This window comes from Nerophis ophidion, linkage group LG13 (genome assembly GCF_033978795.1).
Source record: "Nerophis ophidion isolate RoL-2023_Sa linkage group LG13, RoL_Noph_v1.0, whole genome shotgun sequence".
NCBI classification, from domain to species: Eukaryota; Metazoa; Chordata; class Actinopteri; order Syngnathiformes; family Syngnathidae; genus Nerophis; species Nerophis ophidion.
Genome location: NC_084623.1, coordinates 46,805,422 through 46,827,504, shown reverse-complemented (window position 1 = coordinate 46,827,504; position 22,083 = coordinate 46,805,422). Strand labels below are relative to the sequence as shown.

Below are 22,083 nucleotides of genomic sequence, written 5' to 3'. Positions count from 1 at the left end.
TTTTTTTTTAATTATTTTTGCTAAAGTTTTTAGGTATCAACATTTATTGACAAGTAATTTTGCAAGGCACGTTACATATACATACACTAAAATTGCAATGATACTGTCATAGACCCACTGGCTGCTTCAAGCTAGCTTTCCAATCAACCATCCATTTTCTACCACTTGTCCCTTTTGGGGTCACGGGGGGGGGGGGGGGGGTGCTGGGGCCTATCTCAGCTGCATTTGGGCAGAAGGCGGCGTATACCCTGGACAAGTCGCCACCTCATCGCAGGCTTTCCAATCAGATAGACTAAAAAAAAAACTTGACGTCTTGATTAAATTACTGAGGAGTTTGTGCAATAAAAGTTGCCATGTGAGAAGAAAAGCTATCAAAAGTCAAGGGACGGTGTGGCTCGCCCGAAGGAGCCGTCCTAACAACTTGACGGTCCCAGGTTCGAGCCCAGCTTCCGCTAGCCTAGTCATGTCTGTTGTGTCCTGAGGCAAAACACCTGACTCTTGCTCCTGATGGGTATTAATGCTCCTACCATCAGTGTGTGAATGTGTGTATGAATGGGTGAATCTTCATACTGTATGAAAATTAAATAGAACAAAGCACATACTCAATAAATATTTACCACATTTATTGTGCCCAATTTTACTTGAAGTATACATTGCTTGTTGCATAAAGGCTAGGGGACATACATATATAACAGTCACAATAAGCTGATGCTTCAGTCACATTTTTTAATCAATTAAAATTTCCATCAATCCATCCATCCATTTCCTACCGCTTATTCTCCTTGGGGTCGCTGGTGCCTATCTCAATTAAAATTTGATTTTTAAAATGAATGTACACAAAGTTGTAAACTACTGCTTTCTTCTAACATACATGAAACCAATCTTAAAAATCTACTATGTCAATGGTAGAAACCCATGAACAAGAGTGTGTTACACTTCTTACACTAGTACTTTTGTGAGAATGTTTGATGAAACACACTGCAACTCACACTTCCTTACCAGTGTGTGTTCTCATGTGTCTTTTCAAGGTATATTTTCGTACAAAACCTTTAGCACAGATTGAGCAGGAAAAATGTTTTTCACCAGTGTGTGTTGTCATGTGTGCTTTCAAATGATTCATTTGAGTAAAACCTTTACCACAAAATGAACAAGAAAAAGGTTTTTCACCAGCATGTACTCTCATGTGTGCCTTCAAACTATGACTCTGTGTAAAACCTTTGCCACATAATGAACAAGAAAAAGGGTATTCACCAGTGTGTGTTGTCATGTGTGTTCTCAAACTAATATTGTGTGTAAAACCTTTAGCACAGATTGAACAGGAAAAATGTTTTTCACCAGTGTGTGTTCTCATGTGTCCTGTCAAATGATGATTATGTGTAAAAACTTTACCACATAATGAACAAGAAAAAGGTTTTTCCCCAGTGTGTATTCTCATGTGTGTTTTCAAAAGATGATTGTGCGTAAAACTTTTACCACAGCTTACACAGGAAAAAGGCTTCTCACCTCCGTGTATTGTCATGTGTCTTTTCAGATTACAACGGTAACTAAAAGTTTTGCCACAGTGAGAACATTCAAAGTGTGTGTTGTCAGTGTGACCTGTTGTATCCGTTTCAGAGTCTTCATCATCAGTGTCAGGAGAGTGTGACGTCATGTCATCACCATCTGATAGTGGAGCTAAGAGCTTGTCTGCTTGTGATCCTCCACGGTGGTCTCCATCAGCTTCTGTTGCCATGCGTTGAGTTGAGCTGCTGCTTGGAGGCTCCGCCTCTCTCTTTTCCTCACTTTCACTTTTGACCTCATGATCTTCAGTCTTCACAATGACAACATTCAATGGAACCTTGGAGATATCAACCTCCATTCCTTCAAGATGCTCTCCATTCTGACTGATACTGTATTCCTCTTCTTCCTCCTTTATGTGTGGGCGATGTAGCTCCTCAACTTCCTCTTTAATGTGGGTAAAATGTGGGTGCTCCTCTTCTTTTTTAATATGTGGGGGCTGTGGTTTCTCCTGCTTCATCCTGGAGGTTTACACCTGCTGCTCAAGGAAAAGATGTTCTTCACAGACGTCTGCAGGATACAAGAAGACAAACACGTGATTTAGAAGAGTCCAGCTTTGCTCAGTCACACGCGACATTGTCCTGTACCATTGTCCCGATAAGGTTGTTTACCTTAATTAACAACAGAACATGAAGTTATTTACTAACAAGTGTTGCTTTCATTCGGTCGTCATACACCTTGAACAAGTCGCCACTTCATCGCAGGGCCAACATAGACAGACAAACATCCAGGAAAAAAGGACGAGACAAAGAGGGAAGTCAAACTACAGTAAATGTTGGAGGTTTTTTGAGCAGTGGAGAGATGTTAAGAAGGAACTTGTTTGCACTTTCTGATTGCGCTCAGCAATGTTATATTTATTTTTTGTTAGCTATTTGTCTTTTGTATATTTTATTACTTAGGAATATTTTTTTGTTTGTTTGATTTTGAAAGAAAAACCCAGTTCACATACTCTTTGTTTAAAAAAGACAGACAAATGTTTCACATAACATAGTTATTCATAATTGTGATTTTAATATTGATAAAAATAATTGTGATTATTATTTTGGCTATAATCGTGCAGCCCTACTTAATTTTGTTTCATAGTATCCATTAGGGCTGGGCGATATGGACTTTTTTTTAATATCTCGATATTTTTAGGCCATATCGCGATATACGATATATATTACAATATTTTGCCTTAGCCTTGAATGAACACTTGATACATATAATCACAGCAGTATGATGATTCTATGTGTCTACATTAAAACATTCTTCTTCATACTGCATTCATATATGCTCATTTTAAACTTTCATGCAGAGAGGGAAATCACAACTAAGTCAATTGACCAAAACTGTATTTATTATACAGTTATTAAGCAGTGGCACACACATTCATATCATTTCCAAATCAGAAAGTGCAAGATTGTCAGAGACATTTTAAGTGTCAAATAAAAATGAGCTGCATAATAGGAAATCAAATAGTATTCGTCCTTCCCTATGTGGTAGGTTACTACCGACGTTATTAAATTCTCTTCATTCTCTAGCGAGTGACTTTTTAAATGATGCTATATATTAGCAGTAATGCTACTTTTTATAGCAACGCTTTTGCCCCACACATGACAAATTACGGTTGTCTATTCGACATATTCCCACATGAAGCTGAACCACCGCCAGACGATGGACCCCCTGCTGCTTTTATTGGGAATTAAGTCTTCCTTCCTTTTTTACCAGATTCGCACATTCTTTCTCTCGTATTACGACTCGTACGGCTACGTTAGCACCACAGTTAACGTTACCCAGTCTGCTACCTCTCAGCTGGGCGAGGGCGTACACGTATGTGACGTATGACGTGCCGTGTGTACGTTTGTGCGCCTGCTTGTCTGTGAGAAGGAGAGACAGGAAAGAGTGAGAAGAGCCTGTAGTGTAACGCCCGCAGCTAAAAGCAACTGCGTGAGAACGTATATTCAAATATTACGATATAGTCATTTTCTATATCGCACAGAGACAAACCCGCAATATATCGTTTATATCGATATATCGCCCAGCCTTAGGATCCATTAAGCGATATCCAATCGTATTTACAATCCGCAAAGTATGTAAAAACACAGTTGAAACATCACAAAATGCCACAAATTCAATTAGTCTTTGTGAATATTCTTGCAAAGGTATTCGGGTTATTCAGGTCATGCAACCACATGCTACCTGGATAGCTTGCACTTACACCCACTACAGTCTTTGTAGAATGTTAGAGTTCCAAGTCCTTGTTCACAGTGGTAGCACTTGTGTGCCAAATTCCTGGGAGCCTTATTGTTTCTGAATATGAAGTTGCACATTTCAAATGCAGTATTAAAGGCACTACCTAATCCACTTTTTAAGTTTGATATAATGAAAACTGTTCTTGTTTTATTTTCATTTCTACAAATAAATTGTTATTTTAACTTTCTCAACGAATATTAATTTTGAACTACTTTTATAAATATGTGTTTTCATCTCAAACATGTTATGATGGCAAAATGAACATTGATTACTATTTTGCATGCAATGCATGCAGGGAACTGTATTGCATTCTTAAAATGTAAAACTGTTGCGATTATTAAGTGGTTTGTCTGTTTATATTGTTTATGTATTGTTGGCAGGTTGAAAACAGCTCAGCAGATTTGCGTGGTGAAACCAACGTTTAAACGGCACTGTATACTAATCATCAAAAACGCACGAGAGACAAGAACTTTGTTTATGCGGTCGTATCACACAGCACTTAGGGCTGTGAACGCACCTGTTTTTATTAGCACACACAAATTTGCACAATCAGCCACGGACGCATTTTAGCTGTGGGTGTCAGTCTTCAATAATGAAAACAGGCGTTTAGGAACTAAGACAATTAGGCCTACCGCAAAAATTGAGGGCACATAACATGTATAATTAAACAAAAATATGATATATTGGATTACTCGATTAATCGATCGGGATATTCGATAGAATTCTCGATTACTAAAATATTCGATAGCTGCAGCTTTCATCTACTTAAAACTCAGCACTGCCCTGCTGCCATGGATATATTGCAGTAGTGTGGGAACCAATGTAGTTGTTTTACAGTTTATTTTAATTGTTTGTGTCCGGAAATTGTTCGTATTTTCATTAAAAACTATAGTATCCTATTTTCAATTTTTCACAATGGTCCTCCTTCCAGTAAAGTTATTCCAAGTACAAGGTTAGTAAAGATGTGAGGGTTATGAAACGGACCTGTTTTGTGTAACAAAACTTGATCCATCCATCATCCATTTTCTACCCTTATGGGGTCGCGGGGAGGTGGGTGCCGGAGCCTATCTATGCTTGCACATGGGCGGAAGGCGGTGTACACCCTGGACAAGTCGCTACCTCATCGCAAGGCCAACACAGATAGACAGACAATGTTCACACTCACATTCACACAATAGGGCCAATTTTAGTGTTGCCAACCCTCCCTATTTTCCAGCGAGACTCCCGAATTTCAGTGCCCCTCCCAAATATCTCCCGGGGCCACCATTCTCCCGATTTCCACCTGACAACAATATTGGGGGCGTGCCTTTAAGGCACTGCCTTTAGCGTCCTCTCTCACTTGAAAAGGAGACTACTAAATATGTCTCCGTTATCCATAGGTTTATCCATAACCCATAAAGTAGGCAGGCACGGAGCTATTTCTCAACGTGTGTTTATTCCAGCCGGCACATTAATACACTGACACGAAAAATCCGGATTCCCATCATGCATTGCTTCAAAAGTACGGCAAGTAGTAATGTCCAAAAACATAACAGAGACGAAGCAAAGAAGAACGAAGAAGAGACATGGTGACGACGAGTAAAAAGAAGTACGCTTGCAAGAATCCAATGACGGAATACAATGATTTGCAAATCCTTTTCAACCCATATTCAATTGAATGCACTACAAAGACAAGATATTTGATGTTCAAACTAATAAACTTTTTTTATTTTTTACAAATAATCATCTTGGAATTTCATGGGTGCAACACGTGCCAAAGTAGTTAGAAAAGGGCATGTTCACCACTGTGTTACATCACCTTTTTTTTTTTAACAACACTCAATAAACGTTTGGGAACTGAGGAGACACATTTTTGAAGCTTTTCAGGAGGAATTCTTTCCCATTCTTGCTTGATGTACAGCTTAAGTTGTTCAACAGTCCGGGGTCTCCGTTGTCCTATTTTAGGCTTTAAAATTTTCAGTGGGAGACAGGTCTGGACTACAGGCAGGCCAGTGTAGTACCCGAACTCTTTTACTATGAAGGCACGCTGTTGTAACACGTGGTGTGGCATTGTCTTGCTGAAATAAGCAGGGGCGTCCATGATAACGTTGCTTGAATGGCAATATATAATGCTCCAAAACTTCTATGTACCTTTCAGCATTAATGGTGCCTTCACAGATGTGTAAGTTACCCATGCCTTGGGCACTAATTCACCCCCATACCATCACAGATGCTGCCTTTTGAACTTTGCGCCTATAACAATCCGGATGGTTCTTTTCCTCTTTGTTCCCGAGGACACAAATGTCCATAGTTTCCAAAAACAATTTGAAATGTGGACTCTTCAGACCACAGAACACTTTTCCATTTTGCATCAGTCCATCTTAGATGATCTCGGGCCCAGAGAAGCCGGGGGCATTTCTGGATGTTGTTGATAAATGGCTTTTGCTTTGCTTAGTAGAGCTTTAACTTGCACTTACAGATGTAGCGACAAACTTTATTTAGTGACAGTGGTTTTCTGAAGTCTTCCTGACTCCATCGAGAGCCTGCTGAACTACTGTAGTACAGTATGGTACGGCGGCTGCAAAGAGTGGTCAAGACGGCTCAGAAGATCATCGGCCGCCCTCTCCCCTCCCTGATGGACATCTACAACTCCCGCTGCCTCAACAGAGCCAGTGCCATCATCAAGGACAGCACCCACACTGCTCTGACCTGTTCCACCTGCTGCCCTCTGGGAAGCGCTACAGGTGCATTAAAACTAAGACAAACAGGCTAAACAACAGCTTCTTCCCCACGGCCATAAGCACCCTGAACCGACTGCCCCATTGACCCTCAAAACTGCCTTCTTTTCTGTGCAATAACCCATTCCACCAACCACCCTGCTTTTTTCATGTAGATATTCAGAGTGTACATTTGTACAGTGTGTATAGAGAGTACATTGTACAGAGAGTATAGAGTGTACACTGTTCTCTTCCACACCTTTCTTTGCACTTCTATATTTTTATATATTTACACATTGTTTTCTTGCATGCACACATCGCACTGTATGGAATGGCCTCAATCTCGTTACCCTGCGTAATGACAATAAAGCTGATTCTGATGTGGTGATATCCTTTAGAGATTGATGTCGGTTTTTGATACAGTGCCGTCTGAGGGATTGAAGGTCACGGTCATTCAATGTTGGTTTCCGGCCATGCCGCTTATGTGGAGTGATTTCTCCAGATTCTCTGAACCTTTTGATGATATTATGGACCGTAGATGTTGAAATCCCTAAATTTCTTGCAATTGCACTTTGAGAAATGTTGTTCTTAAACTGTTTGACTATTTGCTCACGCAGTTGTGGACAAAGGAGTGCGCATTTTTTGAGAAGCTGTTTTTATACCCAATCATGGCACCCACCTATTCTCAACTAGCCTGCACAAATGTGGAATGTTCCAAATAAGTGTTTTATGAGCATTCCTCAACTTTATCAGTTTTTATTGCCACCTTTCCCAACTTCTTTGTCACGTGTTGCTGGCATCAAATTCTAAAGTTAATGATTATTTGCAAAAAAATAAATGTTTATCAGAGTGAACATCAAATATCTTGTCTTTGTAGCATATTCAACTGATTATGGGTTGAAAATGATCAGGGATGGGAATGAATATTCGCAAAATCCGCTGAACATTTTTAAATCCTAAAACACCGCTTTGCGGAAGGCCGCACAGCGGCTGCACCCAAGTGCACTCGCCTGCTAGGGGGGTCTGGGGGCATGCCCCCCCAGAAAATTTTCGAAATCTATAATAGCTTAGGATGCATTTCCTGCAATTTTGAGTCAAAATCTAACAATATTCTCCTGACCAAAATTTCACATTTATTAGCAAATATTTTCATAAAAATGTATCATGTGATGAATTGTATGTGTACAAGTTTACAAATATCAAATTCTTGCACACTTTTGGATTATAGACAAAAATAAAACTACAAATGGATTAACCAGAATTCAAAATATAAAAATTCTGAAATACATACGATCGTGTATTGTACTTCTGAATGGACTCGTCTGTCGTAGATTGGTGTGAGAGGAGCCGAGTCGGAGGTGGGAGGCTTCGATAGTTGATTTGAGGCTGCATTTGTGACGATGTTTGACTTCAGCTTGAAGGCAAACCCCAGTGAAAAATTACTTCTCCGTAAACTCACTTTCCGTAGATGTCTTGCCGATTTCGCGTGGTCAAAGAGTGCCACCTTTCCCCGAGATCCATAGTTCACAATATCTTTGCAATATAAGCACTGAGCACATCCCGGTTCATCACACTTTGCAATGAAATCGCTGATTAGTTCGTCTACTTCTACGATATTGTTGTTAATCTTCACCTTCAGTTTGATAGATATATCGAACCATGCCCAGTTCCACTTGTTTCTCAAGCCCTTATCGATATCTTTCACTAATGAAGCATTCCTATCTTGAATAAGCTAACCATGTCTGAAACTGTTTTGTCAATAAAGAAACGTGTTAATTGAGAGCTACTGTGTAACTGTTGCTACTAGTAATTATTATAATTTGTCTTACTTCTCTAAAAACAGAATAAGTTAAGTTCATAAAAGGGAATTTAAATCAAAATGTATAAAAGTTCATAAGAAGGCTTGATTTAAGTTACTATGGTTAAAAATGTAATTTCATGCTTTTTTGTTGGGTTTGTGGGCATGCGTGGTTTTTGAAGTGTCTCGATTGGTCTGTGAAGGGATATAAGGAAGCTACTTCCGGGTATGAGGAACATCTGTTTGATGCAATGAGAAAGGATAAAGAGAGCGACTGATCGTAACAAGGACTAAAAAGTGTCACAAGGACTTTCAGCGTTTGGGCTATGACAGCCAGAAGATCGCAATTTCCTCCTAAAGGAAGCATGCAGGCCAACGAGGTATTTGTCATTTCTGTTTGTATTTTACTTCGGTAAAATGTTTGAGCCACATGCTGTGCATTTTATTTTTACGTTTGTAACGTGCTTTATTTTATTAACAGTTTTCACGGTGAATTGAAGGGAAAGGAAGCCTTCAATAAATCAGTCAAAGAAAGCCATTGTGTCAGTGCTATGTGGAGGGAGTTACATACGGTGTTTTCTTTCCAGATTAGTCGCCGATAAACACAACGAATATAAACAAAATACGAGTTCAGAAACGCGGATCAGGGATTAGATATTGTCGGCAAACGACGCGTGCAGACGCCTATAACGGGCAATGTCATTGGTTGATGTCGTCAGCTGATATTAGAGCTGGCCAATCTGGTACCTTCACACATCGGCATTAAAATATATAAATGACCCTGGCGGCGCCAAAATCGGCGGAATTCCGCGGAAAATTCCCATCCCTGAATTATTTGCAAATCATTGTATTCCGCTTATATTTACATTTAACACAATTTCCCAACGGGCTTCACGGTGGCAGAGGGGTTAGTGCGTCTGCCTCACAATACGAAGTTCCTGCAGTCCTGGGTTCAAATCCAGGCTCGGGATCTTCCTGTGTGGAGTTTGCATGTTCTCCCCGTGAATGCGTGGGTTCCCTCCGGGTAGTCCGGCTTCCTCCCACTTCCAAAGACATGCACCTGGGGATAGGTTGATTGGCATCACTAAATTGGCCATAGTGTTTGAATGTGAGTGTGAATGTTGTCCGTCTATCTGTGTTGGCCCTGCGATGAGCTGGCGACTTGTCCAGGGTGTACCCCGCCTTCCGCCCGATTGTAGCTGAGATAGGCGCCAGCGCCTCCCGCGACCCCAAAAGGGAATAAGCGGTAGAAAATGGATGGATGGATGGACAATTTCCCAACTCCTATGGAAACGGGGTTTGTACTTGAAAATGTATACCCCATTCACCCGAATTAGGGGGTCTCAAGGTTGGGAAGTATGGTTGTCAATCATGATCCTTCTTAAAAACAGTGTCCGGTAGTTGACTTTGTCGCTTGTTCCCCTTGTTTGTTGGAGAATGTTCCTTTTCATTCTCTGTTATCTTTCTAACACTACAAATATTTCATCCAAAACCGGTTAGTCACGTATTCACCAACGCTCTTAGCGTTTGTAATTTGCATATTTCCACACTTTACATTCACACTGGTGTCTGTTAGCAATGTGTTCAAAACTTACAGGTCTATTTGTTAGCAGCTAGCAAGCTAAGCTAACAAGCATGCTAAGTTAGCTTTAGAAGCTCCAGAGTTCGCCGAGTCGAGTTCATCCTGACACGGAGAATAGATAACGTGTTATTAATCACACCTTTGAAGAATAGGCACACACGTAATAATGAAGGAATTAACGCAGACTTACAGACCGCACTGCTCTGTTGCCTTTTCCGAGACGACTGGTACCAAAACACACAATCAGTCTGCGCATGTGCAAGTGGTAGATGACGTCAGTTCCTGTGGACTTCATTTTTTTTTTTTAATGGAACTAAATTTGCAGGCAAAGGCGAAATTACAGTTTACAATAAATCAGAGGCGATAACAGTATACGTGAATAAACAATGGGAAATAAAAGTAAAAAAAACATTTAAGAATTTCCACCGAACAGATTCACAAATTATCATGAAAGACCGCACTCACCCTAAACACGAGCACTTTTAACCCTTCTTTGTCGACGTATTCGTTTAATCTGGAGCTAGAATATGTTTAAAGAGGACACCCATCCATCCATCCATTTCCTACCGCTTATTCCCTTTCGGGGTCGCGGGGGGCGCTGGCGCCTATCTCAGCTACAATCGGGCGGAAGGCGGGGTACACCCTGAACAAGTCGCCACCTCATCGCAGGGCCAACACAGATAGACAGACAACTTTCACACTCACATTCACACACTAGGGACCATTTTAGTGTTGCCAATCAACCTATCCCCAGGTGCATGTCTTTGGAAGTGGGAGGAAGCCGGAGTAGCCGGAGGGAACCCACGCAGTCACGGGGAGAACATGCAAACTCCACACAGAAAGATCCCGAGCCTGGATTTGAACCCAGGACTGCAGGACCTTCGTATTGTGAGGCAGACGCACTAACCACGATGCGTAAAATTCGAATTGTTTAGTTTAGTATGTCTTCGGTTTGTGGTCAACAAAATAAACAGTTTTGCATAAACAAACAGTTGTACATTCATAAATTGAAAATGTCGCAGACCGAAAGGCTTCAGGCCAGGGGTGTCCAAAGTGCGGCCCGGGGGCCATTTGCGGCTCGTGGATAATGTTTTAAAGGCCTACTGTAATAAGATGTTCTTATTTAAACGGGGATAGCAGGTCCATTCTATGTGTCATACTTGATCATTGCGCGATATTGCCATATTTTTGCTGAAAGGATTTAGTACAGAATATTGACGATAAAGTTCGCAACTTTTGGTCGCTAATAAAAAAACCTTGCCTTTACCGGAAGTCGCAGACGATGACGTCACAAGGGTGAGGGCTCCTCACGTCCTCACATTGTTTTTAATGTGAGCCTCCAGCAGCAAGAGCTATTCGGACCGAGAAAACGACAATTTCCCCATTAATTTGAGCGAGGATGAAAGAGTTGTGGATGATGATATTGATAGCGAAGGACTAGAAAAAAAAAAGAAAAAAAGGCGATTGCATTGGGATGGATTCCGATGTTTTTAGACACATTTACTAGGATAATTCTGGGAAATCCCTTATCTTTCTATTGCTCGGTTGGTAGAGCGGCCGTGCCAGCAACTTGAGGGTTGCAGGTTCGATCCCCGCTTCAGCCATCCTGTCACTGCCGTTCTTTCCTTGGGCAAGACACGTTACCCACCTGCTCCCAGTGTCACCCACACTGGTTTAAATGTAAAAATTAGATATTGGGTTTCACTAGAGAAAAAGCGCTATATAGATATAATTCACTTCACTATTGTGTTACTATTGTTTTAGTGAGATTAAATAGTACCTGATAATCGGAGGAGTGTGTCCACAGGTGTGTTGACGCCAGTCTCTGAGGGAATTAGTCACGGCAGCAGCAGCATGACAGAAGCTCCGCTGATCTCCGGTAAGAGGCAACTTTTTAACACAATTTTCTCACCGAAACCTACCGGTTGACAAGTGGTCGGGAACCATGTTCGCTTTACCGCTCTAATCCATAGTAAAGCTTCACCTCCGGGAATTTTAAACAAGGAATCACCGTGTGTTTGTGTGGCTAAAGGCTAAAGTGTCCCAACTCCATCTTTCTACTTTGACTTCTCCATTATTAGTTGAACAAATTGCAAAAGATTCAGAAACACAGATGTCCAGAATACTGTTTAATTGTGCGATGAAAAGAGGCGACTTTTAGCCGCAATTAGTGCTGTGCTAATATTTCCTGACAGTCCGTGACGTCACGCGCATGCGTCATCATTCCGCGACGTTTTCAACAAGAAACTCCGCGGGAAATTTAAAATTGCAATTTAGTAAACTAAACCGCCCGTATTGGCATGTGTTGCAATGTTAATATTTCATCATTGATGTATAAACTATCAGACTGCGTGGTCTGTAGTAGTGGCTTTCAGTAGGCCTTTAACGGCACATTCTAAAAATACGATTAAAAAAATAAAAAACAGAAAAAGTGGTATCAAAGAGTAAACAGGTGAAATGTGACAAGAAAATATTGCAATGTTTACTCTAATAACATAAAGCTGCCATGCAGGCTGTTATTTTCTTAAATATCATTGTCACATTAAATATTCCACTTTAAGATATTTTTGGGGGAAATTTGTGTTTGCCATATAAAAAAAAAGTCTTTTTTTTTTTAAAGAAGGGCCTAATAAGAACAAACTAAAAACATAAACAACAATAAAAGTTATAATTGACAGATGGCTCTGAAGTTGATCTAGAGACGATTGTGTTTAAAGTAAACAGTAAAAAAATAAAAAATAAATAAAACGTTTTTTTTTTTTTAAAGAGTAGGACCTTTTTGGATCCCCAATAAAAAATGTTGTGTCATTGCTAAAAAAATAAATAAAATAAAATAACATTGAAATCAAAGGTTTTTAAGGTTCCAATTATTCTATAATCTCAAATATTCCACTTTGAAATTCTATTGGGGGAAACTATTGCATATTTTGTGTTTTTTTTTTTCATAGCAAAACAGGGTTTTCTTTAACAAAAAGAGCATACAACTTAAATCTTTAAAAACGTTATATTGACAGATAGACCTAATGTTGATCTAGAGATTTAAACCTTGAATAACAATAATACAAAATAATGACACATTTTAAATATTTCTTTGACCAAAATCCTTTGGGATCAAGCCTCAGTGGAGGCCTAAATGTATATTTTTACACATATATTGTATTGGTTTTTGAAACAAAAACATATCAAAATGGCCCCCGCTTGCTTTGATTTTTCAGTGTGCGGCCCTCAGTGGACAGCCTTGGTTTAGGCTGAAGTTGAACACCTTTTGCGCTTAACCCTATAAACAATGTCAAATACAAGATGAGCTTCCAAAAATTATGAAATTTCCGTTGCACAACATATTATAAATACACCTTGTTTGATTGTAGATTGCACAGTACATTGATAGATAGATAGATAGATAGTACTTTATTGATTCCTTCAGGAGAGTTCATTCAGGAAAATTAAAATTCCAGCAGCAGTGTACAGAGTTGAGATCAATTTAAAGAAAAAAAAAAGTAAAAAGTAAATAATGGGGGTTTAAAAGGAAACAAAATAGATAAATATTACAAAAAGAATAAAAACAATGGGAATATCAATATAACAGTAAAATAAGAATATAACAAGACAAAGTAGGCAGTAGTGACCATGTTATGATTGATTGATTGAAACTTTTATTAGCAGATTGCACAGGGCAGCACGGTGAAACAGGGGTTAGTGCATGTGCCTCACAATACGAAGGTCCTTAGTTGTCCTGGGTTCAATCCCGGGCTTGGGATCTTTCTGTGTGGAGTTTGCATGTTCTCCCCGTGACTGCGTGGGTTCCCTTTGGGTACTCCGGCTTCATCCCACTGCCAAAAACATGCAACTGGGGATAGGTTGATTGGCAACACTAAAATTGGCCCTACTGTGTGAATGTGAGTGTTGTCTGTCTATCTGTGTTGGCCCCGCAATGAGGTGGCGACTTGTCCGGGGTGTACCCCGCCTTCCGCACGAATGCAGCTGAGATAGGCTCCAAAAGCATGAAACAATGTGAAACAAATATGTACATCACAATAATTTCATCATCGATGAAGTTATTTAGAATTAAAAATGAAAACATGCAACACTTTAATTAAAAACCTAAATAAATGTGTAAAACATACTTCATTTATTCTGTACGCACAATCCATGCTTTTTCATGCAACAAAAGTTTTGTTCTGTTTATAGTTTTAAAAGGAATGTTAAAAAAAAAGTTAATACGGCTAGTCAAAATAAGATGATTCTTCAGTCCCATTTTCAATCAATGAAAATGTGCTTTTTAAAATGAATGTACACAATGTTGTAAACTAATGCATTATTATAACATACATAAAACCAATCTTAAAAATCAAACCTACCAAGGGTAGAAACCCACTAACAAGATTGTGTTACACTTCTTACACTGGTACTTTTGAGAATCTTTCATCACACACACTGCAACTCACACTTCCTCACCAGTGTGTATTGTCATGTGTTTTTTCAAGGTATATTTTCGTACAAAACCTTTAGCACAGACTGAGCACGAAAAAGGTTTTTTACCAGTGTGTGTTGTCATGTGTTTTTTCAAAGTATATTTTCGTACAAAACCTTTAGCACAGACTGAGCACGAAAAAGGTTTTTTGCCAGTGTGCATTGTAATGTGTGCTTTCAAATAATTATTGTGTGTAAACCTCTTAGCACAGATTGAACAGCTAAAAAGTTTTTCACCAGTGTGTATTCTCATGTGTGTTTTCAAATGAGAATGTTGTGTAAAACCTTTCGCACAGATTGAACAAGAAAAAGGTCTTTCACCGGTGTGTGTTGTCATGTGTGATTTCAAATTAATAATGTGTGTAAAACCTTTAGCACAAATTGAACAGGAAAAAGGTTTTTCACCAGTGTGTGTTCTCATGTGTACTGTCAAATGATGATTTTGTGTAAAACCTTTGCCACAAAATGAACAAGAAAAAGGTTTTTCACCAGCATGTATTCTCATGTGTGTCTTCAAATTATGATTTTGTGTAAAATCTTTACCACAAAACGAGCAAGAAAAAGGTTTTTCACCAGTGTGTATTCTCAAGTGTGCTTTCAAATGATGATTATGTGTAAAACTTTTACCACAGCTTACACAGGAAAAAGGTTTCTCACCAGTGTGTGTTCTCGTGTGTGTTTTCAGATTACAACGGTAATTAAAGGTTTTGCCACAGTGAGCATGTTCAAAGTGTGTGTTGTCAGTGTGACCTGTTGTATCAGCTTCAGAGTCTTCGTCATCAGTGTCAGGAGAGTGTGACGTCATGTCATCACTATCTGATAATGGAGCTAAGAGCTTGTCTGCTTGTGATCCTCCACAGTGGTCTCCATCAGCTTCTGTTGTCATGTGTTGAGTTGAGCTGCTGCTTGGAGGCTCCACCTCTCTCTTCTCCTCACTTTCACTTTTGACCTCATGATCTTCACTCTTCACAATGACAACATTCAATGGAATCTTGGAGATATCAACCTCCATTCCTTCATGATGCTCTCCATTCTGACTGATGCTGTATTCCTCTTCTTCCTCCTTAATGGGTGGGCGCTGTAGCTCCTCAACTTCCGCTTTAATGTGGGGAAGATGCGGCTCCTCCTCTTCTTTTTTAATATGGGGGGGCTGCTTCATCCTGGAGGTTTACACCTGCTGCTCAGGGATAAGATGTTCTTCACAGACGTCTGCAGGATACAAGAAGACAAACACGGGCTTTAGAACAGTCCAGTTTTTTCTCAGTCACATGAGACATTGTCCTGTATCATTGTCCCGATAAGGTTGTTTACTTCATTTAACTATAGAGGATTAAGTTATTTACTAACAAGTGTTGCTTTTATTTTGTCCAGCAGCAGAGGTGTATGCGGCGCCAGGTGGTTAAAACACTGTCTTCAATGCAAGTGTACTGTGATTTTCAATGAAGATAAAATAAATTATTATTATATACATAATAATAATTTAATAATTATATATAATATATAATAATAAATTATTATTATTATATATATTATTGTATTATATATTGTAAATATATATTGTATATGTATAGGGGTGGGACCTAATAAGTTTACTTCTTCCCACTCCCCTTTGAGCCAATCTTGACATCTACAAGGGACGGCGTGGCGCAGTGGAAGAGTGGCCGTGCGCAACCCGAGGGTCCCTGGTTCAAATCCCACCTAGTACCAACTTCGTCACGTCCGTTGTGTCCTGAGCAAGACACTTCACCCTTGCTCCTGATGGGTGCTGGTTGGCGCCTTGCATGGCAGCTCCCTCCATCAGTGTGTGAATGTGTGTGTGAATGGGTAAATGTGGAAGTAGTGTCAAAGCGATTTGAGTACCTTGAAGGTAGAAAAGCGCTATAGAAGTACAACCCATTTATTTATTTATTTACAAAAGATTAGTCACATGTAATGTTTTCAATGTAGGTGTAAAAATAATGTATTTATATATTTCTTTTGTATTTTATCTCATTCTCTTGTTTTGTTTGCATGGCTCAAAATAAACCATTCATTCATTCATTCATTCATAAAACAGTTAGTCCGAGGTCATTCCAACCCTTAATGCTCAGTCCCAAGCAGTCCCATTTTTATAGTCTTTGGCATGACTCAGCCGGGGTTTGAAATCACAACCTACCGATCTCAGGGCGGACATAAATCATCAAAATTATTCCCGAGCTCGGCCGCCGCTGCTGCTCACTGCTCCCCTCACTTCCCAGGGGGTGGAACGAGGGGATGGGTCAAATGCAGAGGTTAATTTCACCACATCTAGTGTGTGAGTGTGACTATCAGTGGTAATTTAACTTTGCAAACAATGTAGATAATGGAATTAACTTATTTCCCCAATAACTCCCTCTATAAAAACATCTACAAAAACACCATTAATTATGCCTCACACCTCTATAGTAGAAAGTTGTGGCCATAAACCAAGAAGTTGGTCAACTTTAAAATTCAACCGAGAACCAAAGACAAAAGAAAACTAACGATACATTTTAACGTGAGGATTATGATGGATTCGTCATTAAAGGCCTACTGAAATGAGATTTTCTTATTTAAACAGGGATAGCAGGTCCATTCTATGTGTCATACTTGATCATTTCGCGATTTGGCCATATTTTTGCTGAAAGGATTTAGTAGACAACATCGAATATAAAGTTCGCAACTTTTGTTCGCTAATAAAAAACGCCTTGCCTTTACCGGAAGTAGCAGACGATGTGCCCGTGACGTCACCTCTGTGAGGGCTCTGTCACGCCAAATTTCTTCTCCCTACAAACCCCCCCCCCTCCCATTTACTTCCGGGGTCATGATTAATACAGATGTTTTGTTAACGCTATATTATAAAAATATAACCCTATATTATAAAAATACAGACGTTTTGTTAACGCTATATTATAAAAAAAGGTAAAAAACAATTTACAAACACAAGCTATGGGATGACATAAGAGGAAACGTGACCCCGGAAGTAAATGCGTCATCCCATAGCTTGTCAATCAATCAATCAATCAATGTTTACTTATATAGCCCTAAATCACTAGTGTCTCAAAGGGCTGCACAAACCACTACGACATCCTCGGGCAAGGAAAACTCACACCCAGTGGGACATCGGTGACAATAATGACTATGAGAACGTGATACTGTGATACTGATGATACTGATGACTATGAGAACATATGAGAACATGATACTGTGAAAGATCAATCCATAATGGATCCAACACAGTCGCGAGAGTCAAGTCCAAAGCGGATCCAACACAGCAGCGAGAGTCCCGTTCACAGCGGAGCCAGCAGGAAACCATCCCAAGCGGAGGCTGATCAGCAGCGCAGAGATGTCCCCAGCCGATACACAGGCGAGCAGTACATGGCCACCGGATCGGACCGGACTCCCTCCACAAAGGAGAGTGGGACATAGAAGAAAAAGAAAAGAAACGGCAGATCAACTGGTCTAAAAAGGGAGTCTATTTAAAGGCTAGAGCATACAAATGAGTTTTAAGGTGAGACTTAAATGCTTCTATTGAGGTAGCATCTCGCATAGTTAGCCACCTCAGTAGAACACATGTCCAACTCTGAAACACTCAAAGCAGAAAAAACTTGTTCTAATTTAACAGACTCCTTACCCAGACCAGTAGTCTCGCATTTTCCATCTAAATCCGTCTTCGGGATGGAGGAAAGTGGTGTTCTGTGGGGATTAGCCTTCTGCTTTGTTTTTAGCCCCGCTCGGCATCCGCGTTTCCGATCACACCGCTGGCGTCTGCTCCGTAGACGGCCCCCGCTGCTACTAGACTCCGCTGCTTCACAGGCCGCTGGATGTAGCCGCCGATGTATTCCCTTGTGTTTGTAAATTGTTTTGAAATTTTTTTTATAATATAGCGTTAACAAAACGTCTGTATTTTTATAATATAGCGTTATATTTTTATAATATAGCGTTATATTTTTTATAATATAGCGTTAACAAAATGTCTGTATTATTCATGACCCCGGAAGTAAATGGGAGGGGGGAGGTTTTTGTACGGGGTAAGAAATTTGGCGTGACAGCTCCTCACATCCTCACATTGTACAATGTGAAGTGAATTATATTTATATAGCGCTTTTTCTCTAGTGACTCAAAGTGCTTTACATAGTGAAACCCAATATCTAAGTTACATTTAAACCAGTGTGGGTGGCACTGGGAGCAGGTGGGTAAAGTGTCTTGCCCAAGGACACAACGGCAGTGACTAGGATGGCGGAAGCAGGAATCGAACCTGCAACCCTCAAGTTGCTGGCACGGCCACTCTACCAACCGAGCTAAACCGCCCCACAATCTTAGCCACCAGCAGCTAGAGCGATTAGGACCGAAAAAGCAACAATTTCCCCATTAATTTGAGCGAGGATGAAAGATTCGTGGATGAGGATATTGAGAGTGAAGGACTAGAAAAAAAAAAGGCGAGGACAGTGGGAGGGATTTAGATGTTATTGGACACATTTACTAGGATAATTCAGGAAAATCCCTTATCTGCCTATTGTGTTACTAGTGTTTTAGTGAGATTATATGGTCCTGAAAGACGGAGGAGTGTGGCCTTGGGTGTGTTGACCGCCAGTGTCTCCGGTGGAAGGAGGTAATAGTCCGCAGCAGCTGCAGGACGACGCAAGCTCCGCTCATAATTACAGTAAGAGCCGACTTATTACCAACATTTTCGCACCGAAACCTGCCGGTTGACATGTGGTCGGGAACCATGTTTGCTTGACCTCGCTGTTCCATAGTAAAGCTTCACCTTCGGGAATTTTAAACAAGGAAACACCGGCTGTGTTTGAGTGGCTAAAGGCAGCCGCAGTACACCACTTCCCACCTCCATCTTTCTACTTTGACATCTCCATTATTAATTGAACAAATTGCAAAAGATTCAGCAACACAGATGTCCAGAATACTGTGTAATTATGCGATTAAAGCAGACTACTTATAGCTTGGATCGGGCTGGAAAAAAATGTCCGCTAAAACCCGAGACGTCAAACGCACGCATCATCATTCCGCGACGTTTTCAACAGGAAACTTTGCGGGAAATTTAAAATTGCAGTTTAGTAAACTAAAAAGGCCGTATTGGCATGTGTTGCAATGTTAATATTTCATCATTGATATATAAACTATCAGACTGCGTGGTCGGTAGTAGTGGGTTTCAGTAGGCCTTTAAATGGGGAACACAATTGTTATGCTGAAAGATATAAACACCCCATCAGTGTGCATCCCAGTGAAAGCTGACATTGTACACTAAATGGTTATGTTAGTAGTTGGCATTTCTTGATTAGCACTTAACAAAACTGCTACATAATGCTTGTGTTTCCTTAAAGCTGGATCTGCTCATCACTCAGCGCTGCTGCTATGATTAGATTGCTGTTTGGTGGGAAACAGTGGAGTTATTTTATATTTTATTTTGGCATTTTGTGTTTAAAAATCGTTTACATTTTCATAACCATCATAAATTCATTACCATGAATTGATTACCGTGGACCCCGACTTAAACAAGTTGAAAAACTTATTCGGGTGTTACCATTTAGTGGTCAATTGTACGGAATATGTACTGTACTGTGCAATCTACTAATAAAAGTCTCAGTCAATCAAAATAACCAACTATACAATCCTATTTTAAATTCTTCACAATGCTTTTTCACCCAGTAAAGGTATTCCATGCATTAAGTTAGTAAAGATGTGAGTGAAAGAAGTAAACAAACCTGTTTTGTGTAACAGAACTTAATGCTTCTTGAAAACAGCGTCCAGTAGTTGACGTTGTCGACAGTTCTCCTCCTATTCGAACTCTGCTAACTTTCTAACACTACAAATATTTATTCCAAAACCACAGTTCGGCATGTATTCACCAGCACTCTTAGAATTTGTATTTTACATATTTTCACTTCACTTTACATTCACACTGGTGTCTGTTAGCGATGTGTTCAAAACTTCCGTGTGTATTTGTTAGCAGCTAGCAAGCTAAGCTAACAAGCATGCTAACTTAGCTTTAGAAGCTTCAGAGTTTATTGAGTCGAGTTCATCCTGACACGAAGAATAGATAAAGTGTCATTAATCATAGCTTTGAAGAATAGGTACACGTGTAAAAATGAAGGCATTAACGCAGACTTACAGATCCTGCTGCTCGGTCGTTTGGTACCAAAACCCACGATCAGTCTGCGCATGTGCAAGTGGTATTCGACGTCACTTCCCGTTGACCTTCTTTTTTTTTTTTAACGGAACTCTATTTGCAGTCAAAGGCAAAATTACAACTTAAAATAAATCAATGGAAACAACTGTAAATGAGAATAAACAAAAGGAAAGAAAAGGAAAAAAGTTTAAGCATTTTCACCAAACAGATTCACAAAGCATGATGAGCTTCTTTCCTGAAGCTGATGAACCTTAATAGCTCCCTGCACTATTTACTATTTATTTATTTATTTATATATTTCATTCCACACTGCATTTTTAAGGCCTACTGAAATAAGATTTTCTTATTCAAAGAGGGATAGCAGGTCCATTCTATGTGTCATACTTGATCATTTCGCGATATTGCCATATTTTTGCTGAAAAGACTTACTAGAGAACATCGACGATAAAGTTCGCAACTTTTGGTCGCTAATAAAAAAGCCTTGCCTTTGCCGGAAGTAGCAGACGATGTGCGCGTGACGTCACGGGTTGTCGGGCTCCTCACATCCTCACATTGTTTACAATCATAGCCACCAGCAGCAAAAGCTATTCGGACCGAGAAAGCGACAATTTCCCCATTAATTTGAGCGAGGATGAAAGATTTGTGGATGAGGAAAGTTAGAGTGAAGCCCAAAAGAAAAGAAAAAGAAAAAGTGACGGCTCCAGTGGGACCGCTTCAGATGTAATTAGACCCATTTACTAGAATCATTCTGGAAGATCCCTTATCTGCTTATTGTTTTAATAGTTTTTTAGTGAGATTGTAAAGTCTTACCTGAAAGTCGGATGGTTGCGGTGAACGCCAGTGTCTCTGAGAGAAGCCGAGGATCCAAGATCACAGCTGCCTTTTTGAGCTGCCGGAGGAGGTCGCATAATCCACTGAAATCTCCGGTAAGAGACTTCAGTGGATTAATATCACAATTTTCAGTGGATCAATATCACAATTTTCCCATCCAAAAACTTGTTGGTTGACGTAGAAAAACATGTTCGCTTGACCGCTCTGTGTTAAAGCTTCACAACAAACAAAGAAACACCGGCTGTGTTTCGCAGCTGCAATCCACCGCATCCACCAACAGCATTCTTATTGATAGTCTCCATTATTAATTGAAGAAATTGCAAAAGATTCAGCAACACAGATGTCCAAATTACTGTGTAATTATGCAATTAAAAGAGACAACTTTTAACCGTAAGTGGTGCTGGGCTAATATGTCCGCTACAACCGGTGACGTCACAAACACGCGTCATCATACGCGTCATCATTCCTTGACATTTTCAAAAAGAAACTCTGCGAGAAATTTAAAATTGTAATTTTGTAATGTTAATATTTCATCATTGATATATAAACTATCAGACTGCGTGTTCGGTAGTAGTGGGTTTCAGTAGGCCTTTTAGTCAGCTAATCTCGGTCATTTTTCTTGTTTCTTGTTATTTTCTATCCATTTATTAATGTTCCCCTTGATTGTGTATCTATTACTGCTACGCCCCGCCGCCTTGTGGGTTAGTCCGGGAAGACAAAAGGCTAGGGGAGGACACCCCGAGAGAAAAGCAAGTGCTGTTAGGCGTACCAT

General features: G+C 39.9%; 2 protein-coding genes across 4 annotated transcripts; both read right to left on the bottom strand.

The window, feature by feature from the left end:
• Positions 1-606: 606 nt before the first annotated feature.
• Positions 607-10,170, bottom strand: LOC133564636 (gastrula zinc finger protein xLCGF3.1-like). 2 transcript variants are annotated; one of them, XM_061919080.1, is made up of 3 exons: positions 10,059-10,131; positions 9,882-9,970; positions 607-2,067 (listed from the first exon to the last, which is right to left on the bottom strand). In XM_061919080.1, exon 3 carries the CDS (start codon positions 2,015-2,017, stop codon positions 986-988), a length of 1,032 nt encoding a protein of 343 aa, XP_061775064.1. In that variant the 5' UTR covers positions 2,018-2,067; positions 9,882-9,970; positions 10,059-10,131; the 3' UTR covers positions 607-985. The 2 variants fall into 2 exon arrangements, with proteins under 2 accessions (XP_061775064.1, XP_061775065.1); XM_061919081.1 differs by lacking the exon at positions 9,882-9,970 and having other exon boundaries at positions 10,059-10,170.
• A 3,085-nt stretch (positions 10,171-13,255) lies between these two features.
• On the bottom strand, positions 13,256-20,543 carry LOC133564624 (oocyte zinc finger protein XlCOF6.1-like). 2 transcript variants are annotated; one of them, XM_061919069.1, is made up of 2 exons: positions 20,463-20,543; positions 13,256-15,547 (listed from the first exon to the last, which is right to left on the bottom strand). In XM_061919069.1, the coding sequence occupies exon 2, from the start codon at positions 15,495-15,497 to the stop codon at positions 14,310-14,312; it is 1,188 nt and encodes a 395-aa protein (XP_061775053.1). In that variant the 5' UTR covers positions 15,498-15,547; positions 20,463-20,543; the 3' UTR covers positions 13,256-14,309. The 2 variants fall into 2 exon arrangements, with proteins under 2 accessions (XP_061775053.1, XP_061775054.1); XM_061919070.1 differs by lacking the exon at positions 20,463-20,543 and adding an exon at positions 20,056-20,452.
• Between the last annotated feature and the right edge of the window lie 1,540 nt (positions 20,544-22,083).

Bases quoted from the DNA above. Each gene is read 5' to 3' on its own strand.
- LOC133564624 (XM_061919069.1), bottom strand. From the start codon at position 15,497: ATGAAGCAGCCCCCCCATATTAAAAAAGAAGAGGAGGAGCCGCATCTT.
- LOC133564636 (XM_061919081.1), bottom strand. From the start codon at position 2,017: ATGAAGCAGGAGAAACCACAGCCCCCACATATTAAAAAAGAAGAGGAG.